We start from the raw sequence: 17,399 nt of genomic DNA, 5'->3' as shown, positions 1-17,399 counted from the left end.
TGAACACAAAACCGATGGTATGTGCGCCTACCTGAATGTACGTGTACAATCAGTTTTGTGCACATACCTTCCAATCGCAAGATATGTGCACACGGCCGAAATGAATGGCTCAACAAATACACATCCCTATTGATTTATAAGAAAAGCCAACACCACTTTAGGAAGGAACTTAGGGTAAGTGGAAAGGACCAATCTACTTTAGAAAAACTGGAGATAAGGTGAGTAGAGCATCAAAGCTTGTAACTCACTGACCACCTGAGCAAACATGACACCCACTAGAAACAACACCTTCCACATGAGGTCCTTTAAAAGGCACCTGCTCCAAAGGTGCAAATGGCAACTTCATAAGTTGGGTCAGCAGGATTTTAAGGTCCCAAGGCTCCAGAGGCTTACAGTGCCACAAACCTTTCATGAATTTGGATACCATAAGATGGGTAGAAATTGGAGCACCTTCCACCTCTTGATAATGTGCCCCAATGGTGTTAAAGTGAATTTTCACTGTGGATGTGCCAAATCCCGATGAAGAAAAGTAAAACAAGGAGCAAAGCAGATCCTGTAGGCTGAAAATAAATGGGTCCAGCGACTAGACTGGTACCAGGCCAAACATCTCTCCATAGGAAGCTGTAAGCCTTCAAAGGCTTCCTGGCTGATATCAGGATACCTTCCACTACCACTTCTTTAGGGAAAATCAGGGAAGAAATAGTGTGATCAACATCCATGACAGAAAAACATCAAGAGCACCGCACATAGGTGCAGAAGCTTGGGCAAAACTCAAACTCAGGGGTTCATGCGGCAGTATGCACATAGAAACCACCATACTCATGCAGTCATTTTTTAGTGAGCTTGGATGGGTTTGTCTGGCACTGTCGAATGATATTATGTCTAATTCAGCCCTGCTTGTCGATGAATAAACACTGGCATTTTTGGCTATGAAATAGTGAAGCTGCTGCTTGAAAACTTAGCTGTTTTGGACTTTATCATAAAGAGTAATACATTAAAGCAAATCAACATAAAACCATTAGCTGCAGAGACATATGGTGTATCAAAGCCATTTGTAACTAGCTTTCAAATCCCACTTCCCCCACCAACACTTTGTGATACTGAGTACGTTGTGTTATTGCCCACTGCCCAGATACCCACTTAAGTTATTAGTATTAGGCAAAAGAGCTTATAATGTAAGTCATCTTGAGAGTCATTTAGAAAGAAAGGCTAAAAATTAAAAAATTATTATAATTATTCAGCTACCAAGTGAATTTAAGCTACTATTTTTGGCTTTCTGGCAGAGGGAAGGCCATATTTACTGAATCTCATTCTTCTTGCTCTGTTGTGTTAACAAGTGTCCAGCAAGGATAAAGGGATGCCCTAAGATGACTCTGCATCCAGCAACCTCTAAAATCTCATTCCTCTCAGCTCCCTCTCTCAGTATGCAGTGTGAAAGGTAAGGAAAACTAAGGACTTTAGTTCAAGGATTGTATGAAAGATATTATTAAGTGCTGCTGAGCTCTGATCCGGGGGATTGTAGATGCAATTTAGGAGAGATCCACAAAACTAAAGAATTCACAAATGAAAACTGCATAACTGAGCTGCCCAGTGAGCAGAACTAGCTCAACCTCTGTCTAATAGGAGCTAGGTGTTAAGTAAATAGCCACCAAATCCAGCAGGCTGCCATTAGATAAGAAGTCGGTGGTTTGCTACAACGGAAAAAAAATTACATACTTTATTACGGGCCTGAGAACAATCAGAACTCTCCCTTGTGACAAATAATTTCAGGTAAGGTCCCAGTGTCTGTCCACGTGGGCTTCAGTTACTGTTATTCATCCACTGCTGTATCCACTGTGAAATCTGATCTATGTTGCTTTCCAGGTCCTCTGGGGTGTTGCTAGGCAGCTGGTGCACAATTTCTTGCCGATATGACTCGGCGGCCTCCTCATAGATAGTCTGAAAGATCTCACACTGAATATTGTCTTGCAGCTTTTTCCCCCTATAGCCCCTAGGGAAAATAAAGAAAAAGGAACAAATGTAACTATGTGGAGAAACTTAAAAAAAAAAAATTTCATCAGCATCCTTTTACTTTACTTAAAGCTACAGTACTTGCAAACACTGCAGGCTGACTAGTTGAAGGAATGCCCCGTGTGGGTTTCCTTGCTCATTCTCAGACATAATCCTGTTACTTCTCTGCCATTCTTCTCACCTTTCTGCTTTCCCATCATCCCCTCTTTTGTTCTCCTCCTTCCCCATTTATTTTACATCATTGCCATAACACAACCTGCGATTTACTAATATATTTGGACAACATCCTCCTTTGCATTAATCTGCTCATTTTGCTTTGACTGTATGAAAGGGGCATAGTTTATAAAGCTAGCCAGAGATGCATTGTTAGTCCAATAAAAAAGGTATCACCTATGACTTATTTACTGACTTTTATTTCTACTTAGTCAAGTGGACTAACAGTAAAATGCTACTTATTTTTTCATGTTATTGTCTACTGGATTTTTTTCCCTTACAAACACTGGCTCATGCAGGTTAGCTGTGTAAAAATAGAATTCAATTCTTAACCAGTACAAGGCTGCCTGGCTGAAACACAGCCCCCTGCATGAATTAACATTTCTAAAGTCCAAGAAAGATAGGATGTCAGCTCTGGGCACAGCGGGAGAGACTCAGCTTTGGTAGTATTCTTTTTCAGCCTGTGCGCCCCCTGCCCCCCCCTCTCCCCCCCACAAAATAAAATGGTCCCCGGAGAACGCGTCAATAAGAGAAGCAAAAACTTCCTACCAGAGCCTTACCGACCGGTGAGTACCTGCCACGGACTACATTAAACCGGTTACATCATTGCATCTGCACTCCAGCCAGACTATGCACCCAGAACACGTCCACAATTGGGCACTACAACATTCAGCACTTCCACACCGCTCAGGCTGCTGCACGGGGCCTCACCTGCTTTCCAGTCTGTCATACAGGAAGGAATTGTCGGTGCGCAGGACAAAGACGATGTGAAACCATCGCTCTGGGAAGAAGTCGCAGCCATGGTAATCCAGGATGATGCCACCCTCGCTCATCTTGTCCTCCAGTTCATCGACTACCTAGAGATCCAGAAGAATAAGCACCGGATAATCAGCGGCATTCCCCTTAAAGGACTGCTCATCTAAATAGAGGAAGGATGTCAAGAGGGAGCAGCACTCAGGGGCAGCATTATCAAGGATTAGATCCACTTTTCATTTTTAAGTTTAGCTTTTTATTTATTTAATGAGCCCTATTACAGGTCTGATACTTGCTCTGTTGAATTTGGAAAATCCCCAGAACAGGATAAACTGAGGCCAATGGGATGCACGCTCCACAGGATCCACTGAAAGCACGAAGCTGCACCCAGTGTTACAAACAAATAAAACTCTGGACCTTAAAACTGACAGGGCTCTTGGCAGAATGGCTGCTGTAAATCACCCTCCCTGCCTCCGCGAGGGAGCCAGTGACACAGGTTGGAGGAGAAAGGAAGTGCTGGCAACAAACAACTGTCTGTCTGCCCCTACCATGGAACCATTCTCAGCTTACATCTCACAAATACCAGTATGACCTGTGCACCTATTTTTCTTTCAAGATTTTGGGACAAACATCTGCTACTTGGGGAAAATGAAGACATTTTTTTTTCTTTAAATAAGTCTTGAAAATTGGCCCCACTTAAAGCAAAGCTCTTTCCTAAAAGCTCTCCTCTCCTTGGAACCTATTAAGAGGAGAAAGGGGCCCAAGAGCTTGCTTTTTTTTTTTTTTTTTTAATCAGTCCTACTTTAATACTTTTTTAAAATTTTACCATGCTCCTGCTTCTCCAACACTGTCCAACCTTGCTTGTCCATGGGAGCTCACGCAAAAAATCTACCCAGAATACCATAAGCTGACTTGGCTCCACAAGTCAGTCCCACCCCTACATATAAACAGAGGAAGTGTGGGAGCATACCAACTTTAGAAAACAGTATTTGTTTTCCTTAAATTGGAGCCAAAAAAATAAAATCCTCCAGCCTTATTTTAAGACAAGGGTATAGCCACACTTTAATGCTCACTCTGGGTCTTAGTTTGCCTCTTACTTTATTTAAAACAGGACTCACCCGGTCTTCATCCAAAATTGGACAGTCATATTCCTCATCATAACCTTCATACAAGTCACCTGGTGAAATAAAACCACATTAAAATGTTTCCTCAAGTGACAGGAAATGAAGTAGATAAGGTTTCAGTAAACACTAAAATCTACTGCAACACATTTTGGTTTTCTCCATGACCCTTCACCCCTAAAGTTGCCACACTCAAGCCTTAGTAATCCCTGCTCTGGGAGCATGCTGTATCAATAATAAAGTACCACTTTATTATTTAAAGAGGCAGAAGTGGAAGAGTAGCCTAGTGGTAAGAGCAGTGGGTTATGAACTAGAGAAACCAGCATTCAAATCCCACTGCTGGGATTTGGGCAAGTCACTTTACCCTCCTTTGCCTCTAGTAGATTTGTAATCCCTCTGGGGATAGGAAAATATATACAGTAATTGAATGTAATCCACTTTGAAGTGCTGAAAAGCAGAATATAAATAAACTCATGAGCTGTGGAAGTGGCTGCCAATCTATAGAAACAGAGCGGTGTCATGTTTATTCATGTTACAAAAAATATATTTGTGTGCCTCTGGCAATATCCATCGCTGCCCCTCAGAGATTTACTGTTATGTTTAATTTTTTGTATACTTCTGACTGTGGGAGGCCATAAGGGCTGTGAAACTTCTGAAATATATATTTTTCACCATGGACATTTGATCCCTGAAACAGCTTGAGTACTGAATTCCAGGTAGCTTTGCTGAACTATACCCAGTGTGGTAGAACACTGCCACCTGGTGAATGACTGGGTACATAGCTTTGCTTTCCTGAAAATATCTCCCATCATATGTTCAATGGTATTAAATAGACATTGCAAATGCATTTAAGTTGATATGCCCTTACCTGCACCTCCTCCCCCCAGTAATCCCCCCCCCCCACCAAAAAAAGCAAAATAACCTTCAAACAGTGGAAAGTAGTAAAGAACCAAGCTACTGTTTTTTCACATTTGTATCACATGAAATTTCTTAATGCATGATCTTGGTACTATGTTAAAGTTGTAGTAATATAAATGGGGAAAATTAATAAAATAAGTGCTAATTTTTTGCTGTACTTTAGGACCTGGCATGTGATAAGAGAATTCTTGGTCCCTACATTACGGCCTGTGGGATGAGAGTCAGGATGCTGGCCTCAATGGACCTTGGTCTGATCCAGCACAGCATTTCTATGTTCTTATGATTCCAAATTACAAGGTAAATGACTGCCAGGTGCAAAAATTAAAAAGGTTTCTCCTGCCCCTTTCGATCTCCAGCTTATTTGGAACCAGGGTTGGGATCCAGCACCATGAGCCTTCATGTGCAACTACCCAGGGATTTCCACCTCTCCCCCCCCCCCCCCCCCCCCCCAAAGCACCACTTTATATCTTCTCCCAGCTCACCTAGCCCACAGGTCTATCCAGTAACGAGCGGTAGGAAGAGCTGCGTTAGTACCCGGCGCACCCGCGGTTGCCGCACACACAGTGCAGCTCACCTACCGCTCGATCCTGTATGTAAATAGCTTGCAAATGCAAGCTGCGTCTAAGAAGCGTCCGGAAGCGTTAGGCCCGCGCAACCCATTTTACTGGATAGAGCGCCTATACAGTATCCTGGGTGCGCCGGCCTAACGCTTCACGGCCACGCTGGTATCTGTCATTTCAAATGTCATTTGAAATGACAGATACCAGGAAGTCGGGATTGCCAGGAGAGGTCGCTTTACACTGCCAGTCCCTTCTTCCCTCCTCCCGAAGCAGGGTGTGAAAAGCAGCCTTGCTCCGGGAGGAGGGAAGAAGGGACTGGCAGTGTAAAGCGACGAAGAGGCGAAGCGACTTACTTTTTGCAGCCCCTCCGAACATCGGACGACCTCTCCTGCCTCCAGCTGCTCGCGAAGATGGACGCCTGCACGGCCGCTGAAGACGTGACGTCACGACGTTTGGCGTCACGGCATGTGACGTCACGACGTTTGGCGTCTCGGCATGTGACGTCATGACGTTTGGCGTCACATGCCGTGACGCCAAACGTCGTGACGTCACGTCTTCAGCGGCCGTGCAGGCGTCCATCTTCGCGAGCAGCTGGAGGCAGGAGAGGTCGTCCGATGTCCGGAGGGGCTGCAAAAAGTAAGTCGCTTCGCCGCTTCACACTGCCAGTCCCTTCTTCCCTCTTCCCGGAGCAAGGCTGCTTTTCACACCCTGCTTCGGGAGGAGGGGAGAGGGGACTGGCACGGGGGAAGCCACGATGTCCGGAGGGGAGCTGCAAAAGTTAGTCGCCGAGCGTAGGATTGCCCGTCCTCTCCCCTCTCTCTCTTGCAATTTTTTTTTTCACTTTTTTTTTGCTTCGGGAGGAGGGGAGAGGACTGGGGCTGCCCCGGAGACCAGCATCCATGGACGCGGCCAGGGCTGGTGAGCGGGGGATGGAGGAAAGCTTGCCGCCTACCCTTACCCCTGCCTCTAATGCAGGGGTAAGGGTAGGTGGTAAGTTAGCAGGTTAAACGCGCGGCAAAACGGCAGGGTAAAATAGCGATAGTCGGGCGCGGGTTACTGGATGCTAGGGAATAGCTAATTCGCTCGTTTGCATGCAATATACATGCCGCGTGCGGAAGGGGTTGCCCGGGGATTTTAGGACGCGGTAAGGGTAGGTTAAAGGGGGTTGTGGATCGCAGGAAGGGCTAATGTGGCCGGCAAGTGAGTAGAACGCGGGTTAGGAGCGGGGTAAACGCGGCCGCACTTTACTGGATAGACCTGCCAGTCATCACAGCAACAGTCCTCAGCAGGGGGCCATGCATTAGGGAATCCTGCAATTATCAGCCCTGAATACAGCAACTAGGCGTTACTGTTGTATGATGACTGCGATTCCCTCCCCTTCCCAGGGCCTAGAAGCCTTGTGAATGCAGCCTCCACGGCATCCCCCAACCCCAGGCGGCCCTGGAAGTGGAAGATTTGATCCAAGAATCGCACCCATGTCCCGCTGAATGGCTGTGCACAGCACTGCCACTGAGCCAGACCGACATTTTCCTTTTTTGTGCATATCTTTAGAAGTATAGGTTAATGTACAAGATGATCACATCCAGAAGAACACCAATTAGTCCTTTTCTAGGCAAGAAATAGGAAAAGGGAAATGATCTTATTTAATATAACCCTGAAGAACTGATTTTTTTCCATTTAACATATAAATATCCAGAAATACATTTTTTAATAGTTAATTCCACTCTTTTGAGAACATGTAGCACTTTACTTTATTGCTGTACATTCATGGGTGAGCAGGCAAGAATCTGAACCAAGCAGCCTGCAGTCAGTCAATCTTAACACAAGCCCTCTTTTCTAGTATCCATACAGGATAAAGTGAAACTTCCCACAAAAGCAAAATCACAGGGCAGTGAAACTAGTCTCATGCTTCCCATTATACCCATTACATTAGTACGATTATCCTACAGACGCTCGAGTAAAAAATGTAAAAAAATGTTTCCATACTGGCCTGAAGAAAGGAGTAAATATATCTCTCTATTCCTGGTAAATCTCAGCAGTACTCCCAGCCCCATTCAGACCCAGGAACAGAAGCAAAAGTCAAGAAATCGGAACACAGGACTGCTGCTGAACCATAGAGGCAGTGTCTATATAACTTACAGCACTGCAGAATCCATGTGGAGCACTGGGAAATCATAACAGATTCTCCAACCATCCTGGAACTGGACTGCAGAGAAACTCATTGAAATTATTCGGCAATCACGCTAATATTCTAGCCAGAATTTCGATGTGGGATTTTGGGAAACTCATTTTCAATTTACTTGAACTGGGAACTTTGAGAAAGGATGGGGTTTCTGGTTATAATTTTTCTTGCTTTTCTATGCTAATACATATTTTACTACAACGCCATGCATTTCTATCTCCTTTAGAGACAGAGAGTCAGTATTATGTAAATGTACACACACTGATTTTGCTTGCATAACTTAAAATGGTAGTATTTTGTGTTTAATTTTATTTTTTATGTTTCAGCCTCTAGGACCCACTACTGGAATCACAGCTGAGAGTTGGAATTGTTTATGTGGCCCCCTCCCTTAAATAAAATCTTTTTATTTGCCAATAATATAAATGGATTTTGCACTTTTATTTTAATCTGTGATGCACTGTTTCTTATTGTAAAGCTGCAATTAACCATTGGTTATATGCTACTATTCTAATTTGCTGTAAACATTGATGGATTAATTTTGCATTCAAAAAGGTGGGTAATAAATAAATATATACATACACAGAAACATAGAAATGACAGCAGAAAAAGACCAAATGATCCACTCAGTCTGCCCAACAAGCTTATGCTTATGCCAATATCTGTTGCACTGTGCAGGTTACCCCCATACTTATCAGTTTCCCAGACCGTAAAAGTCAGGGCCCTCGGATGCTGTTTGAATCCAATTTCCCTTAACCCGTGTCGTGGAAGCAGAGAGCACTTTTGTGTATATAGATATACCCAAAGAACCTCATTCCTGTTCTCTAGTGCTACAGCACAGAAAATGCCTACCATCTTTTGCCAAATCACCCACGTTGATGTAGGTCAGCCCTGTTCTTTCTGCAAGCTCTTTTCCCAGTGTGGTCTTTCCTACACCTGGTGTTCCTGCACAAAAAGGACAGCAAGGTTAACAGGTATGACAAATCAGAATAGTTCAGAACAAATCTAGGTCATTACAAGTGATCGCAAGTGCTTTAAGATGTCAATCGTATATTGAGGGTTTAATAGGGGTGTGCATTCGTTCCCTACGAATTGGGAATCTGCAACATAAAGGGCCCTATTTGTTGTATTTGTGGGGAAGCGAAACTTATCACGATTCCCCACGAATACAACAAATCTTCGCCAAATTATTCGGCTGCCTAGGAGCCAATTTAAACAAACCCCCCACCCTCCTGATCCCCCCCCCCCAAAACTTACCAAAACTCTCTGGTGGTCCAACGGGGGGTCCGGGAGCCATCCCCTGCACTCACGCCCTCGGCTGCCGGTATTCAAAATGGTGCCGATAGCCTTTGACCGTACTATGTCACAGGGGCTACCGGTGCCATTGGTCAGCCCCTGTCACATGGTAGGAGCACAAGATGGCGCCGATGGCCATGTGACAGGGGCTGACCAATGGCACCGGTAGCCCCTGTGACATAGTAAGGGCAAAGGCTATCAGCGCCATTTTGATTACTGGCAGCCGACGGCCCAAGTGCAGGAGATAGCTCCCGGACCCCCGCTGGACCACCAGGGACTTTTGGCAAGTCTTTGGGGGGGGGGGGGTCAGGAGGGTGGGGGGTTGTACTTAATTTAATTTTAGTGGGGAAACGAATAGGGATCAACATATTAACGTATCGGGGCGCCATACAGCCGAATGCAACGTATCTGCCCCCGACGAATCCGAATCCCGAATGCAACGTATGGCGTCCCTCTGCACATCCCTAGGGTTTAAATTGCTAAACAGAGCATATGGGAACTGGAAGGCATACAACATATACCTACACCCTACCTAAAGATCCCAATTTTACACAGATATTTCCAAAAAGGTAGTAAAGTAACAAAATAACATAGTATGGTATTTCAGTACTAATAATAAAAATAACATTTTTTTTTAACACCTGGAGTAGAAATACATTAAAAAAAACTATAACTTAAATGCGAATCAAAAGTTTTTAGGGGCTAAAAATGTTCTTTAGCTTTCTCACTTTTTTTTTTTTTACTTTTGTGTTGTTGCTAACGTGCTTATTATTTTGACGTTTATTTATTTTGCTCTTTTTTTCTATTTTTAGATTAGTTTTTAAATATGTTTTTTGCTTTTCCATTATTTTTATTTTGGGTTTTCAGAATTTTAGAAAGTCAGGTGATCTGGCTTCCAGGGTTTTCCAGCCCAGTTAGCACCTAACTGGTAGATTTTAAAAGGTGCGTGCGCACGTGTCCAATTAAGGAGCAGACTGGGAGGGAACTTCCCTAACCCCTACCATAACCTCCCTTCCCCAGCCCCTAATTCCTACCTTTTTTTTATTTTTTTCCCCTCCCCAACTTACTTCAGGACCCGATCTGAAGTTGCCGGCATGTGAGGTCAATGCCACTGTCCCGGCCCGCCCCCTGCCCAGAACACGTCCCTGGGCCCACCCCTTGTAGGAAGGCTGGCATTTATGGGCGTACCGGCCTTTATGAAAATAGGCTCGGCGCGTGCAAGGTCCGGCCACACGTGTAAAGGCCTGATTTTACGCGTGCGGGGGATTTAAAATCTGGCCATAAGTTTTGAACAGAGCAGTTTAGAAAGAATCATTTGTATAGTGGTTGAACCACCTAAATAGTAATAATTTTAGCCTTTCTGGACTTAACTAAATTTTACAATCAAATTATTTCAGATACATTGGAGAAATTACTTACCTGATAATTTCATTTTCCTTAGTGTAGACAGATGGACTCAGGACCAGTGGGTTATGTGTTCCTCTGCTAACAGATGGGAGACGGAGTCAGATTTCAAAGCGGACGTCACCCTAGATATACCCCTACAGTGACCTCAACTCCTCAGTATCCTCTAGAAAAGCCATTGTGGATATATATATTTGCATAAACAACTTGATTAAACTGACTTAACTGGTTTCAAAACTGGAAACCGCCAGTGCACTCAACTAAATTAATGCCGACACCAGACTAAACTGCGGGTGTCTTGAACTAGGGGTAGGCAACGGCTTACCCGTATTTGTTTAGTCTTGAGGTTCGTTTTCCAGGGTCCTCCTTCTCTGGAGCAGCCGTGGGAGAGATGCTGAGTCCATCTGTCTACACTAAGGAAAACGAAATTATCAGGTAAGTAATTTCTCCATTTCCTAGCATGTAGCCAGATGGATTCAGGACCAGTGGATGTACAAAAGCTACTCCCGGACAGGGCGGGAGGCTGCCCGTGGCCCTCTTAGTACTGCCCTTGCGAAGGCTGCGTCTTCTCGGGCCTGAATATCCAGGCGGTAGAACCTGAAGAAGGTGTGTAGGGAGGACCACGGTGCCGCCCGACAGATCTCGGCGGGTGATAGCAGTTTGGTTTCTGCCCAAGATACTGCCTGGGTCCTAGTAAAATGAGCCTTAACCTGCAGTGGTAAAGGTTTTCCTGCCTCTATGTAGGCTGCCTTGATTACTTCCTTGATCCAGCAGACTATGGTTCCAGGGGTGAACCTAAGGAACGGTTCCCGACAGGATAGTGCTTGTAGTTCGGAGATGCGACAAGCTGAACATATTGCCACCAGGAATACCGTCTTCAATGTTATGAGGCGTAGTGACAGACTACGCGTTGGTCTGAAGGAAGCCCCCGCTAGGAAATCTAATACCAGATTGAGGTTCCATAGGGCACCGGCCATTTTAGGGGACGTCGAAGATGCTTAACCCCTTTTTAGGAAACGGGTCAAATCCGGATGAGCTGATCGACAGATACCGTTCACTTCGGCTCTGAAGCAAGAGAGGGCGGTTACTTGGACCTTGAGTGACAACCCCTTCTTCATACCATCCTGTAGAAACTCCAGAATCATGGGGATCTTGGCCGTCCATGGGAGTATCTTGCGGTTCTCGCACCAGGCTTCGAATATTCTCCAGATCCGTATGTATGCCAGGGATGTTGAGAACTTGCGCGCTCGGCGCAGGGTGTCAATCACAGGTTTCGAGTAACCACGCTTCTTCAGGCGAGTCCCCGCAAGAGAGAATAGAGATGGATCTTTGGGAAGAATCGGGCCTTGCTGGAGAAGATCCCTGTGTTGAGGTAGGCACAGAGGGCTCCCCGCAAGGAGTCTTTGCATGTCTGCGTACCATGGGCGTCTAGGCCAATCCAGGGCCACTAGTAGGACTAGTCCCCTGTGGTGTTCTATCTTGCGGATGACCTTGCCCAGTAGTGGCCATGGGGGGGGGGGGGGGGGGAGGAAGGAGTACAGTAGGTATTCCTCCGGCCAGGTCAGAACGAGAGTGTTGATCCCTTGGGAGTGTGGCTCTCGTCTGCGGCTGAAGAATCTGGGGACTTGGGCACTGAGATAGGTGGCCAGTAGGTCCATGGCTGGGAGGCCCCAGTGACTTACTATCAGTTGGAAGGCTGTGGTCGACAGCGTCCATTCCCCTGGGTCCAGGCTCTCTTTGCTGAGGAAGTCTTCTGAGACGTTGTCTTTTCCTGTGATGTGGGAGGCCGAGATCCCTTGTAGGTTTATCTCCGCCTATGCCATAAGAGGATCTATCTCCAGAGATACTTGCTGACTCCTGGTTCCTCCCTGGCGGTTGATGTAGGCAACCGTTGTAGCGTTGTCTGACATTACTCGAACCACTTTGTCTCAGAGTCTGTGACCAAATCGCAGGCACGCTAGTCTGACTGCTCGAGCTTCCAGGCGGTTTATGTTCCATCCCGCCTCTTCCTTGCTCCATTGTCCCTGGGCCATCAGTTCCTGACAGTGGGTGAGCAAAATCCAGTTTGGTGGGGATAGGCTTACTCCTCTGCTTAGGTGGTCTCTTGTAGCCACCCCTGAAGCTGAGAACGTATCTCTGCTGATAGTTTGAGGCGAATTGAGTAGTATTTGGATAGTGGGTTCCAGCGTGACAGTAAAGAGCGCTGGAACGGTCGCATGTGGGCCCTTTCCCATGACCTCCATGGTTGCTGCCATGAGGCCGAGGAATTGAAGATAGTCCCATACCTTGGGGCGTGCATTGGTCATCAATCGTTGTAATTGTTCCATCAGCTTCCTTCTCCTCGGGGGAGGGAGGAAGACTTTCTTCTGTTTGGTGTCGAAAGGGGCCCCCAGGTACTCTAGAGACTGAGAGGGCTGCAGACTGCTCTTGCCTGTGTGCACGACCCAACCAAGTTCCTGCAGTAGGTTCTTGACTCTGTTGGTCGCCTGTCGACTCTTCTCCGAATACCTTGTCCTGATCAGCCAGTCGTCCAGGTAAAGGTGTACCAAGATCCCTTCCTTCGTCAGTGTTGCCGTCACGACCACCATAATTTTGGAGAATGTACTGGGTGTGGTTGCTAGTCCGAAGGGTAGTGCTCGGAACTGGTAATGGTGACCCAGTATCACAAAGCGCAGAAAACGCTGGTGATCTTGATGGACTGGAATGTGAAGGTAGGCTTCGGAGAGTTCCAAGGAGGTTAGGAACTCTCCTGGTTGTACTGCCATTATTACGGAACAAAGAGTCTCCATGCGGAAGTGTAGAATCCGCAGATGATGGTTGACGTTCTTGAGATCCAAGATGGGTTGGAATGATCCTTCCTTCCTGGGAACGATAAAATAGATGGAATAGCGCCCCATATTTTGTTGGGGCGTAGGAACCGGAGAAATTGCTTTCAGACTGAGTAGTCTTGTCAGAGTGGCTTCTACTGCCAGTCTCTTGCTGTGGGAGTAGTAGGGTGACATCATAAATTTGTCCCGAGGGATGCTGCGGAACTCCAGAGAGTAACCTTCTCGAATGATGTTTAGTACCCATTTGTCTGACGTGATCTCGACCCATCTTTGGTAGAATAGGAAAGTCGACCCCATATTTCCTCTTCCTGTGGATGGGTCGGCCCATTCTCATTGGGGAGCATGGCTGGAGCCTGCCCCCGGACCTGTTCCTCTTTTGGTCTGTCGGTTCAGAAAGGGCTGAGATCTTCTGGAGGGATGAGGTGCCTGGAACCTCGAGTTCCTGTAGGCTCTAAAGCGTTGCAAGCCTCTGCCCTGGTTCTTCTGGGGGAGGGGCACTGGGATCTTTTACCCATCTTCCGGTAGTGGAGATTCGCCCCACTTGCTGGCTAACTTCTCCAATTCGCTTCCGAATAAGAGAGATCCTTTAAAGGGCATTCTTGTGAGAGTCGCTTTAGAGGTCGCGTCAGCAGACCAATTCCGCAGCCATAGTTGTCTTCTGGCTGCTACTACCGAGGATACCCCTCTGGCTGAAGTACACACCAGATCTGAGCTTGCTTCCGTCAGGAAGGCTGCTGCAGTTTCCATTGTCTCACCGGTATACATTCTGGAGTTATTTGCCTCTCTCTCGAGGAGCAAGCAGGAACGTGCAACTAGTGCGCAGCAGGAAGCAATCTGCAGTGTCATTGCTGTTGCACTGAAGGCCTGCATAAGAATGGATTCCAATCGTCTATCCTGAGTATCCTTCAATGGGAATGATTGTTCTCTTTGAGACAGTACAGACCATGGTGTCCACTTTGGGAAAACACAGGCGTTCCTTGGTAGCCGGTTCCAGAGGGTATAAGGCTTCCAAGGCCAGACCTCCTTTAAAGCTGGTCTCCAGGGCATCCCACTCCAGGTCAATCAGTTCATGGATGGCTTCCATCATTGGAAGTAGCATTAGGCTTTACGAAGGGACACCAAGATGGGGTTATTCTTTGTTTCCGCCATAGGGTCCGTGCCTGGAATATCCAGAGTTTTCAGAGTCTGGGAAACAAGGACCGTTAATTCATCTCTGTGGAAGAAGTGGAGCATGGCCGACACAAACTGTGGGAGATTTGAAAGCAAGGGGTTGGAGCGCTCCCACAAAGGGAAGGCCCAGGCCAGGGCCTTGCCATCCAAAAAGGGATAGAATAAAGGTCATCTTGACCAAGTCATTTGGAAAAAGCGCTGACTGAAGAGTAAAATGCATGTGGCATTGATTTAAAAATCCCTGACACCACTTGGGTATCCCGAGTAACGAGGCGGTGCCAGCAAAGGAATGACCACCTGACTGGTATCGGAAGCCGACACTGAGGCCGCTGGGGATGGTGGTAGGGCGCTAAACTGGGTCAGGGAGTCTTGACGAGTGGCAAAATGGATCACGTCCGCCACCACCAGTTCTAAGGTCAACTGAAGATTCTGGAGCTTCATAACGAGCCTGGAAATGGATTTCAGCGCAGCCAAGTCCACGGGTGAGAATCCAATCGGGCATTTAGGCGCTCAATAGAAGTAGCCAACGCCTCCAAGAATCGTTGCTGCTCCTGGATCTTCTGGGCCAGGCCCAAAATGGCCAGGAGAGCGGACAGGTCCACCGAGTCCATGGCCTTGGCAACCTGTTACGCAGGAGGTGGACCCTTGGACTGATGCTACCCGCAGGGCAAGCCCTATGGGTCCCCACTGTCGGCAGGTGGAGCTGGCTGACTGGCAGAGGCTAGCTGGAGCTTCACCAATACCAGCGGTTGTTCCCCGCAGGTTGAGCCCTTGGGTACCAGGGCCAGCTGGACTTAGGTGGGCCTCCGTCTGAGGTCCTCTAAGGATGACGAGAGAGTCAGCCAGGGGCCAGCAGTGGTAGTTGAAGTAGGTGATCAGGTCCGGACGAGGCAGAGTCCCAGATGCCAAGGAGAACAGGAGACAGACAGAGGGTGCCCGAGTAAGAACAGGCGAAAGCCTGAGAAGCCAAGTCCAGAGTAGGTTCACCAGGAGCATCGTAGAGCAGGCTGAAGTCAGGGCAGGTGGCAAGGAAGAGTGTCAAAACAAGCACAGATCAAAACCAGGAGTCAGATAGAGAATGGTCAGGCAAGGCAAAGGTCAAACCAGGAGATGGGGAGGAGCATAGTCAGACATAGCGGAAGTCAGTCGGATATCAATCAGTAGCGTGATCAGACGAAGCAAAAGTCAAGTCAGGTATCAATAAGTAGCATGGTCAGTGGAAGACAAGGAGGGTAGACACGGAACACAGGAGCAGGAACGGATACCAGGAGCAGGAACAGGAGCAAAGATGAAGCAGGAACAGATAAGTAACCAGGAACGCGAAGGTACGCAGGAACAAGCAACTAGCACACGACTAGCGTGGAGACCTGTTGCCAAGGCGAGCTCTGACCATCAGAGCTCGCCTTAAATAGTCCCAGGTTGATGACCTCACTGAAAGGGGCTGGCAGCCTTAGGCTACCGTGGCCCCTTTAAATGACGCGAGGAGAAGAGTCCGCGTGCCTAAGGGGACGGAAGAGGGGAGCCGATGGCGGCGTCCCTGCTGCACTCTCAGCCCACCAGCGGCAGGCAAGCTGTGAAGAGGGCGGCAGGCAGGAACCCCCCTACCACATCGGGCAGCTGGGGTCCGCCCTCCGCGAGGCGTCAGAGCGTCGGGTGAGGAAGGCCGGTCGCTGAGACCGCGGCTGGCCAATGCAACAGTCACTGCTTATCTCTGGGAGTAAGCAACATGGAATCTATCTGCTATTTACAATCCTGTCATGTACTTGTGACCTGGACTGATCACTGTTGGAAACAGGATGCTGGGATTGATGGACCTTTGACTGACCCAGTATGACAGTCTTATGTCTGTACAAGGGCATTTTTTAAATGCTTTTTATTTTAGGGACATATCAATACAAAGAAAACAAGCAGCTAAAAGGAAAAACATACAAATAATAAGATCAGCCACAGTGATATAGAGATAGATCAGTCAGTACATTGTCTCCATTGCCAGTACATCTTCCAGACACTATCAGAGGCCCTGTTATGGTTTAGCGGTGTTTGGGTGGATTCTTGGGTACTGTGGTAGATGACCACGCCCACGGGGAAGAGCCCCGTGAGGAGCCACAGTACTGGGCTAGACTCAGGATGCACAAACACAGATTTTAGTTCTTTTATTATACAGCTTGATGTGTACCACCAGAGGTGGCAGTAGTGAGGTGATCCAGAGGTAACAGTCCTGGGACCCTTAGCAGAGGGAAGCCGTCTCACCCCGTTGGTATATGGGATTCCGGTGTAGGTTTCCCAGGCAAGGAAATGCTGGGAAACCTTGCCTGGGAGTTAGATTACTCACTAGATGGTAGCTGTAGGTTGGCGATTCCACCAGGCTAAAGTTGATGGTACTAGCACCGAGGCTGGGAGTGCAGGTCCTCGAGGAGCGAGTACCTGATCCCAGTAAGGCACCTCAAATAAAGCATAGGGCCCCCGAGGAGCGGGTACCCAGGTTAGTCAATACCCCGAAGGGCAGAGAGAGAGAGCTTCCAGCGGCAGCACGGAAGTGGCAGAGTAGCTTAGACCGGCCGAGACCAATCCTTGCTAACTCAGTGCGCTAGCAAACAAGTACAGGCTATATACCCGGATGGTGTGACGTCACTTGAGGGGGATGCCCCCGAGGTTCGCGCCATTGCTGGAATAAAGATGTGGGTAGTGCGCATGCGCACAGCCTAGTAGGCCCCTGGGAGGAGCATGGCGGGAGGCAACGCCACAGCCATTCCAGGGACGCCGGAGAGGGCAGCTTGCAGATGCGGTGGTAGCCATTTTGCCCAAGGTAAGCGGGAGGAGCCGAGAACAAGGTGAGGCATACGGGGCGAAGCTGAGACAGACGGACGCAACAGTCCCTTGCTTCTTAAGAAGAGAGGAGACCTTTTCTATTATGGCAATGTCTGCAACCACCGATTTCCAATGATCT

General features: G+C 47.5%; 1 protein-coding gene across 1 annotated transcript in view; it reads right to left on the bottom strand.

The window, feature by feature from the left end:
* Positions 1–1,692: 1,692 nt before the first annotated feature.
* Positions 1,693–17,399, bottom strand: part of AK6 (adenylate kinase 6) — a 35,694-nt gene continuing 19,987 nt past the window's right edge. The window contains exons 2-5 of the mRNA XM_029574329.1: positions 8,607–8,699; positions 4,095–4,153; positions 2,935–3,080; positions 1,693–1,990 (exon numbers count right to left, since the gene is read on the bottom strand). Of these exons, the coding sequence (XP_029430189.1) occupies positions 1,801–1,990; positions 2,935–3,080; positions 4,095–4,153; positions 8,607–8,699 (488 nt within the window). The 3' untranslated portion in view covers positions 1,693–1,800. The remainder of the gene's footprint in view (positions 1,991–2,934; positions 3,081–4,094; positions 4,154–8,606; positions 8,700–17,399) is intronic.

The sequence above is a fragment of the Rhinatrema bivittatum genome, chromosome 1, assembly GCF_901001135.1.
Source record: "Rhinatrema bivittatum chromosome 1, aRhiBiv1.1, whole genome shotgun sequence".
Classification (NCBI taxonomy): Eukaryota; Metazoa; Chordata; class Amphibia; order Gymnophiona; family Rhinatrematidae; genus Rhinatrema; species Rhinatrema bivittatum.
This window is presented reverse-complemented; position numbering and strand designations above follow the sequence as displayed.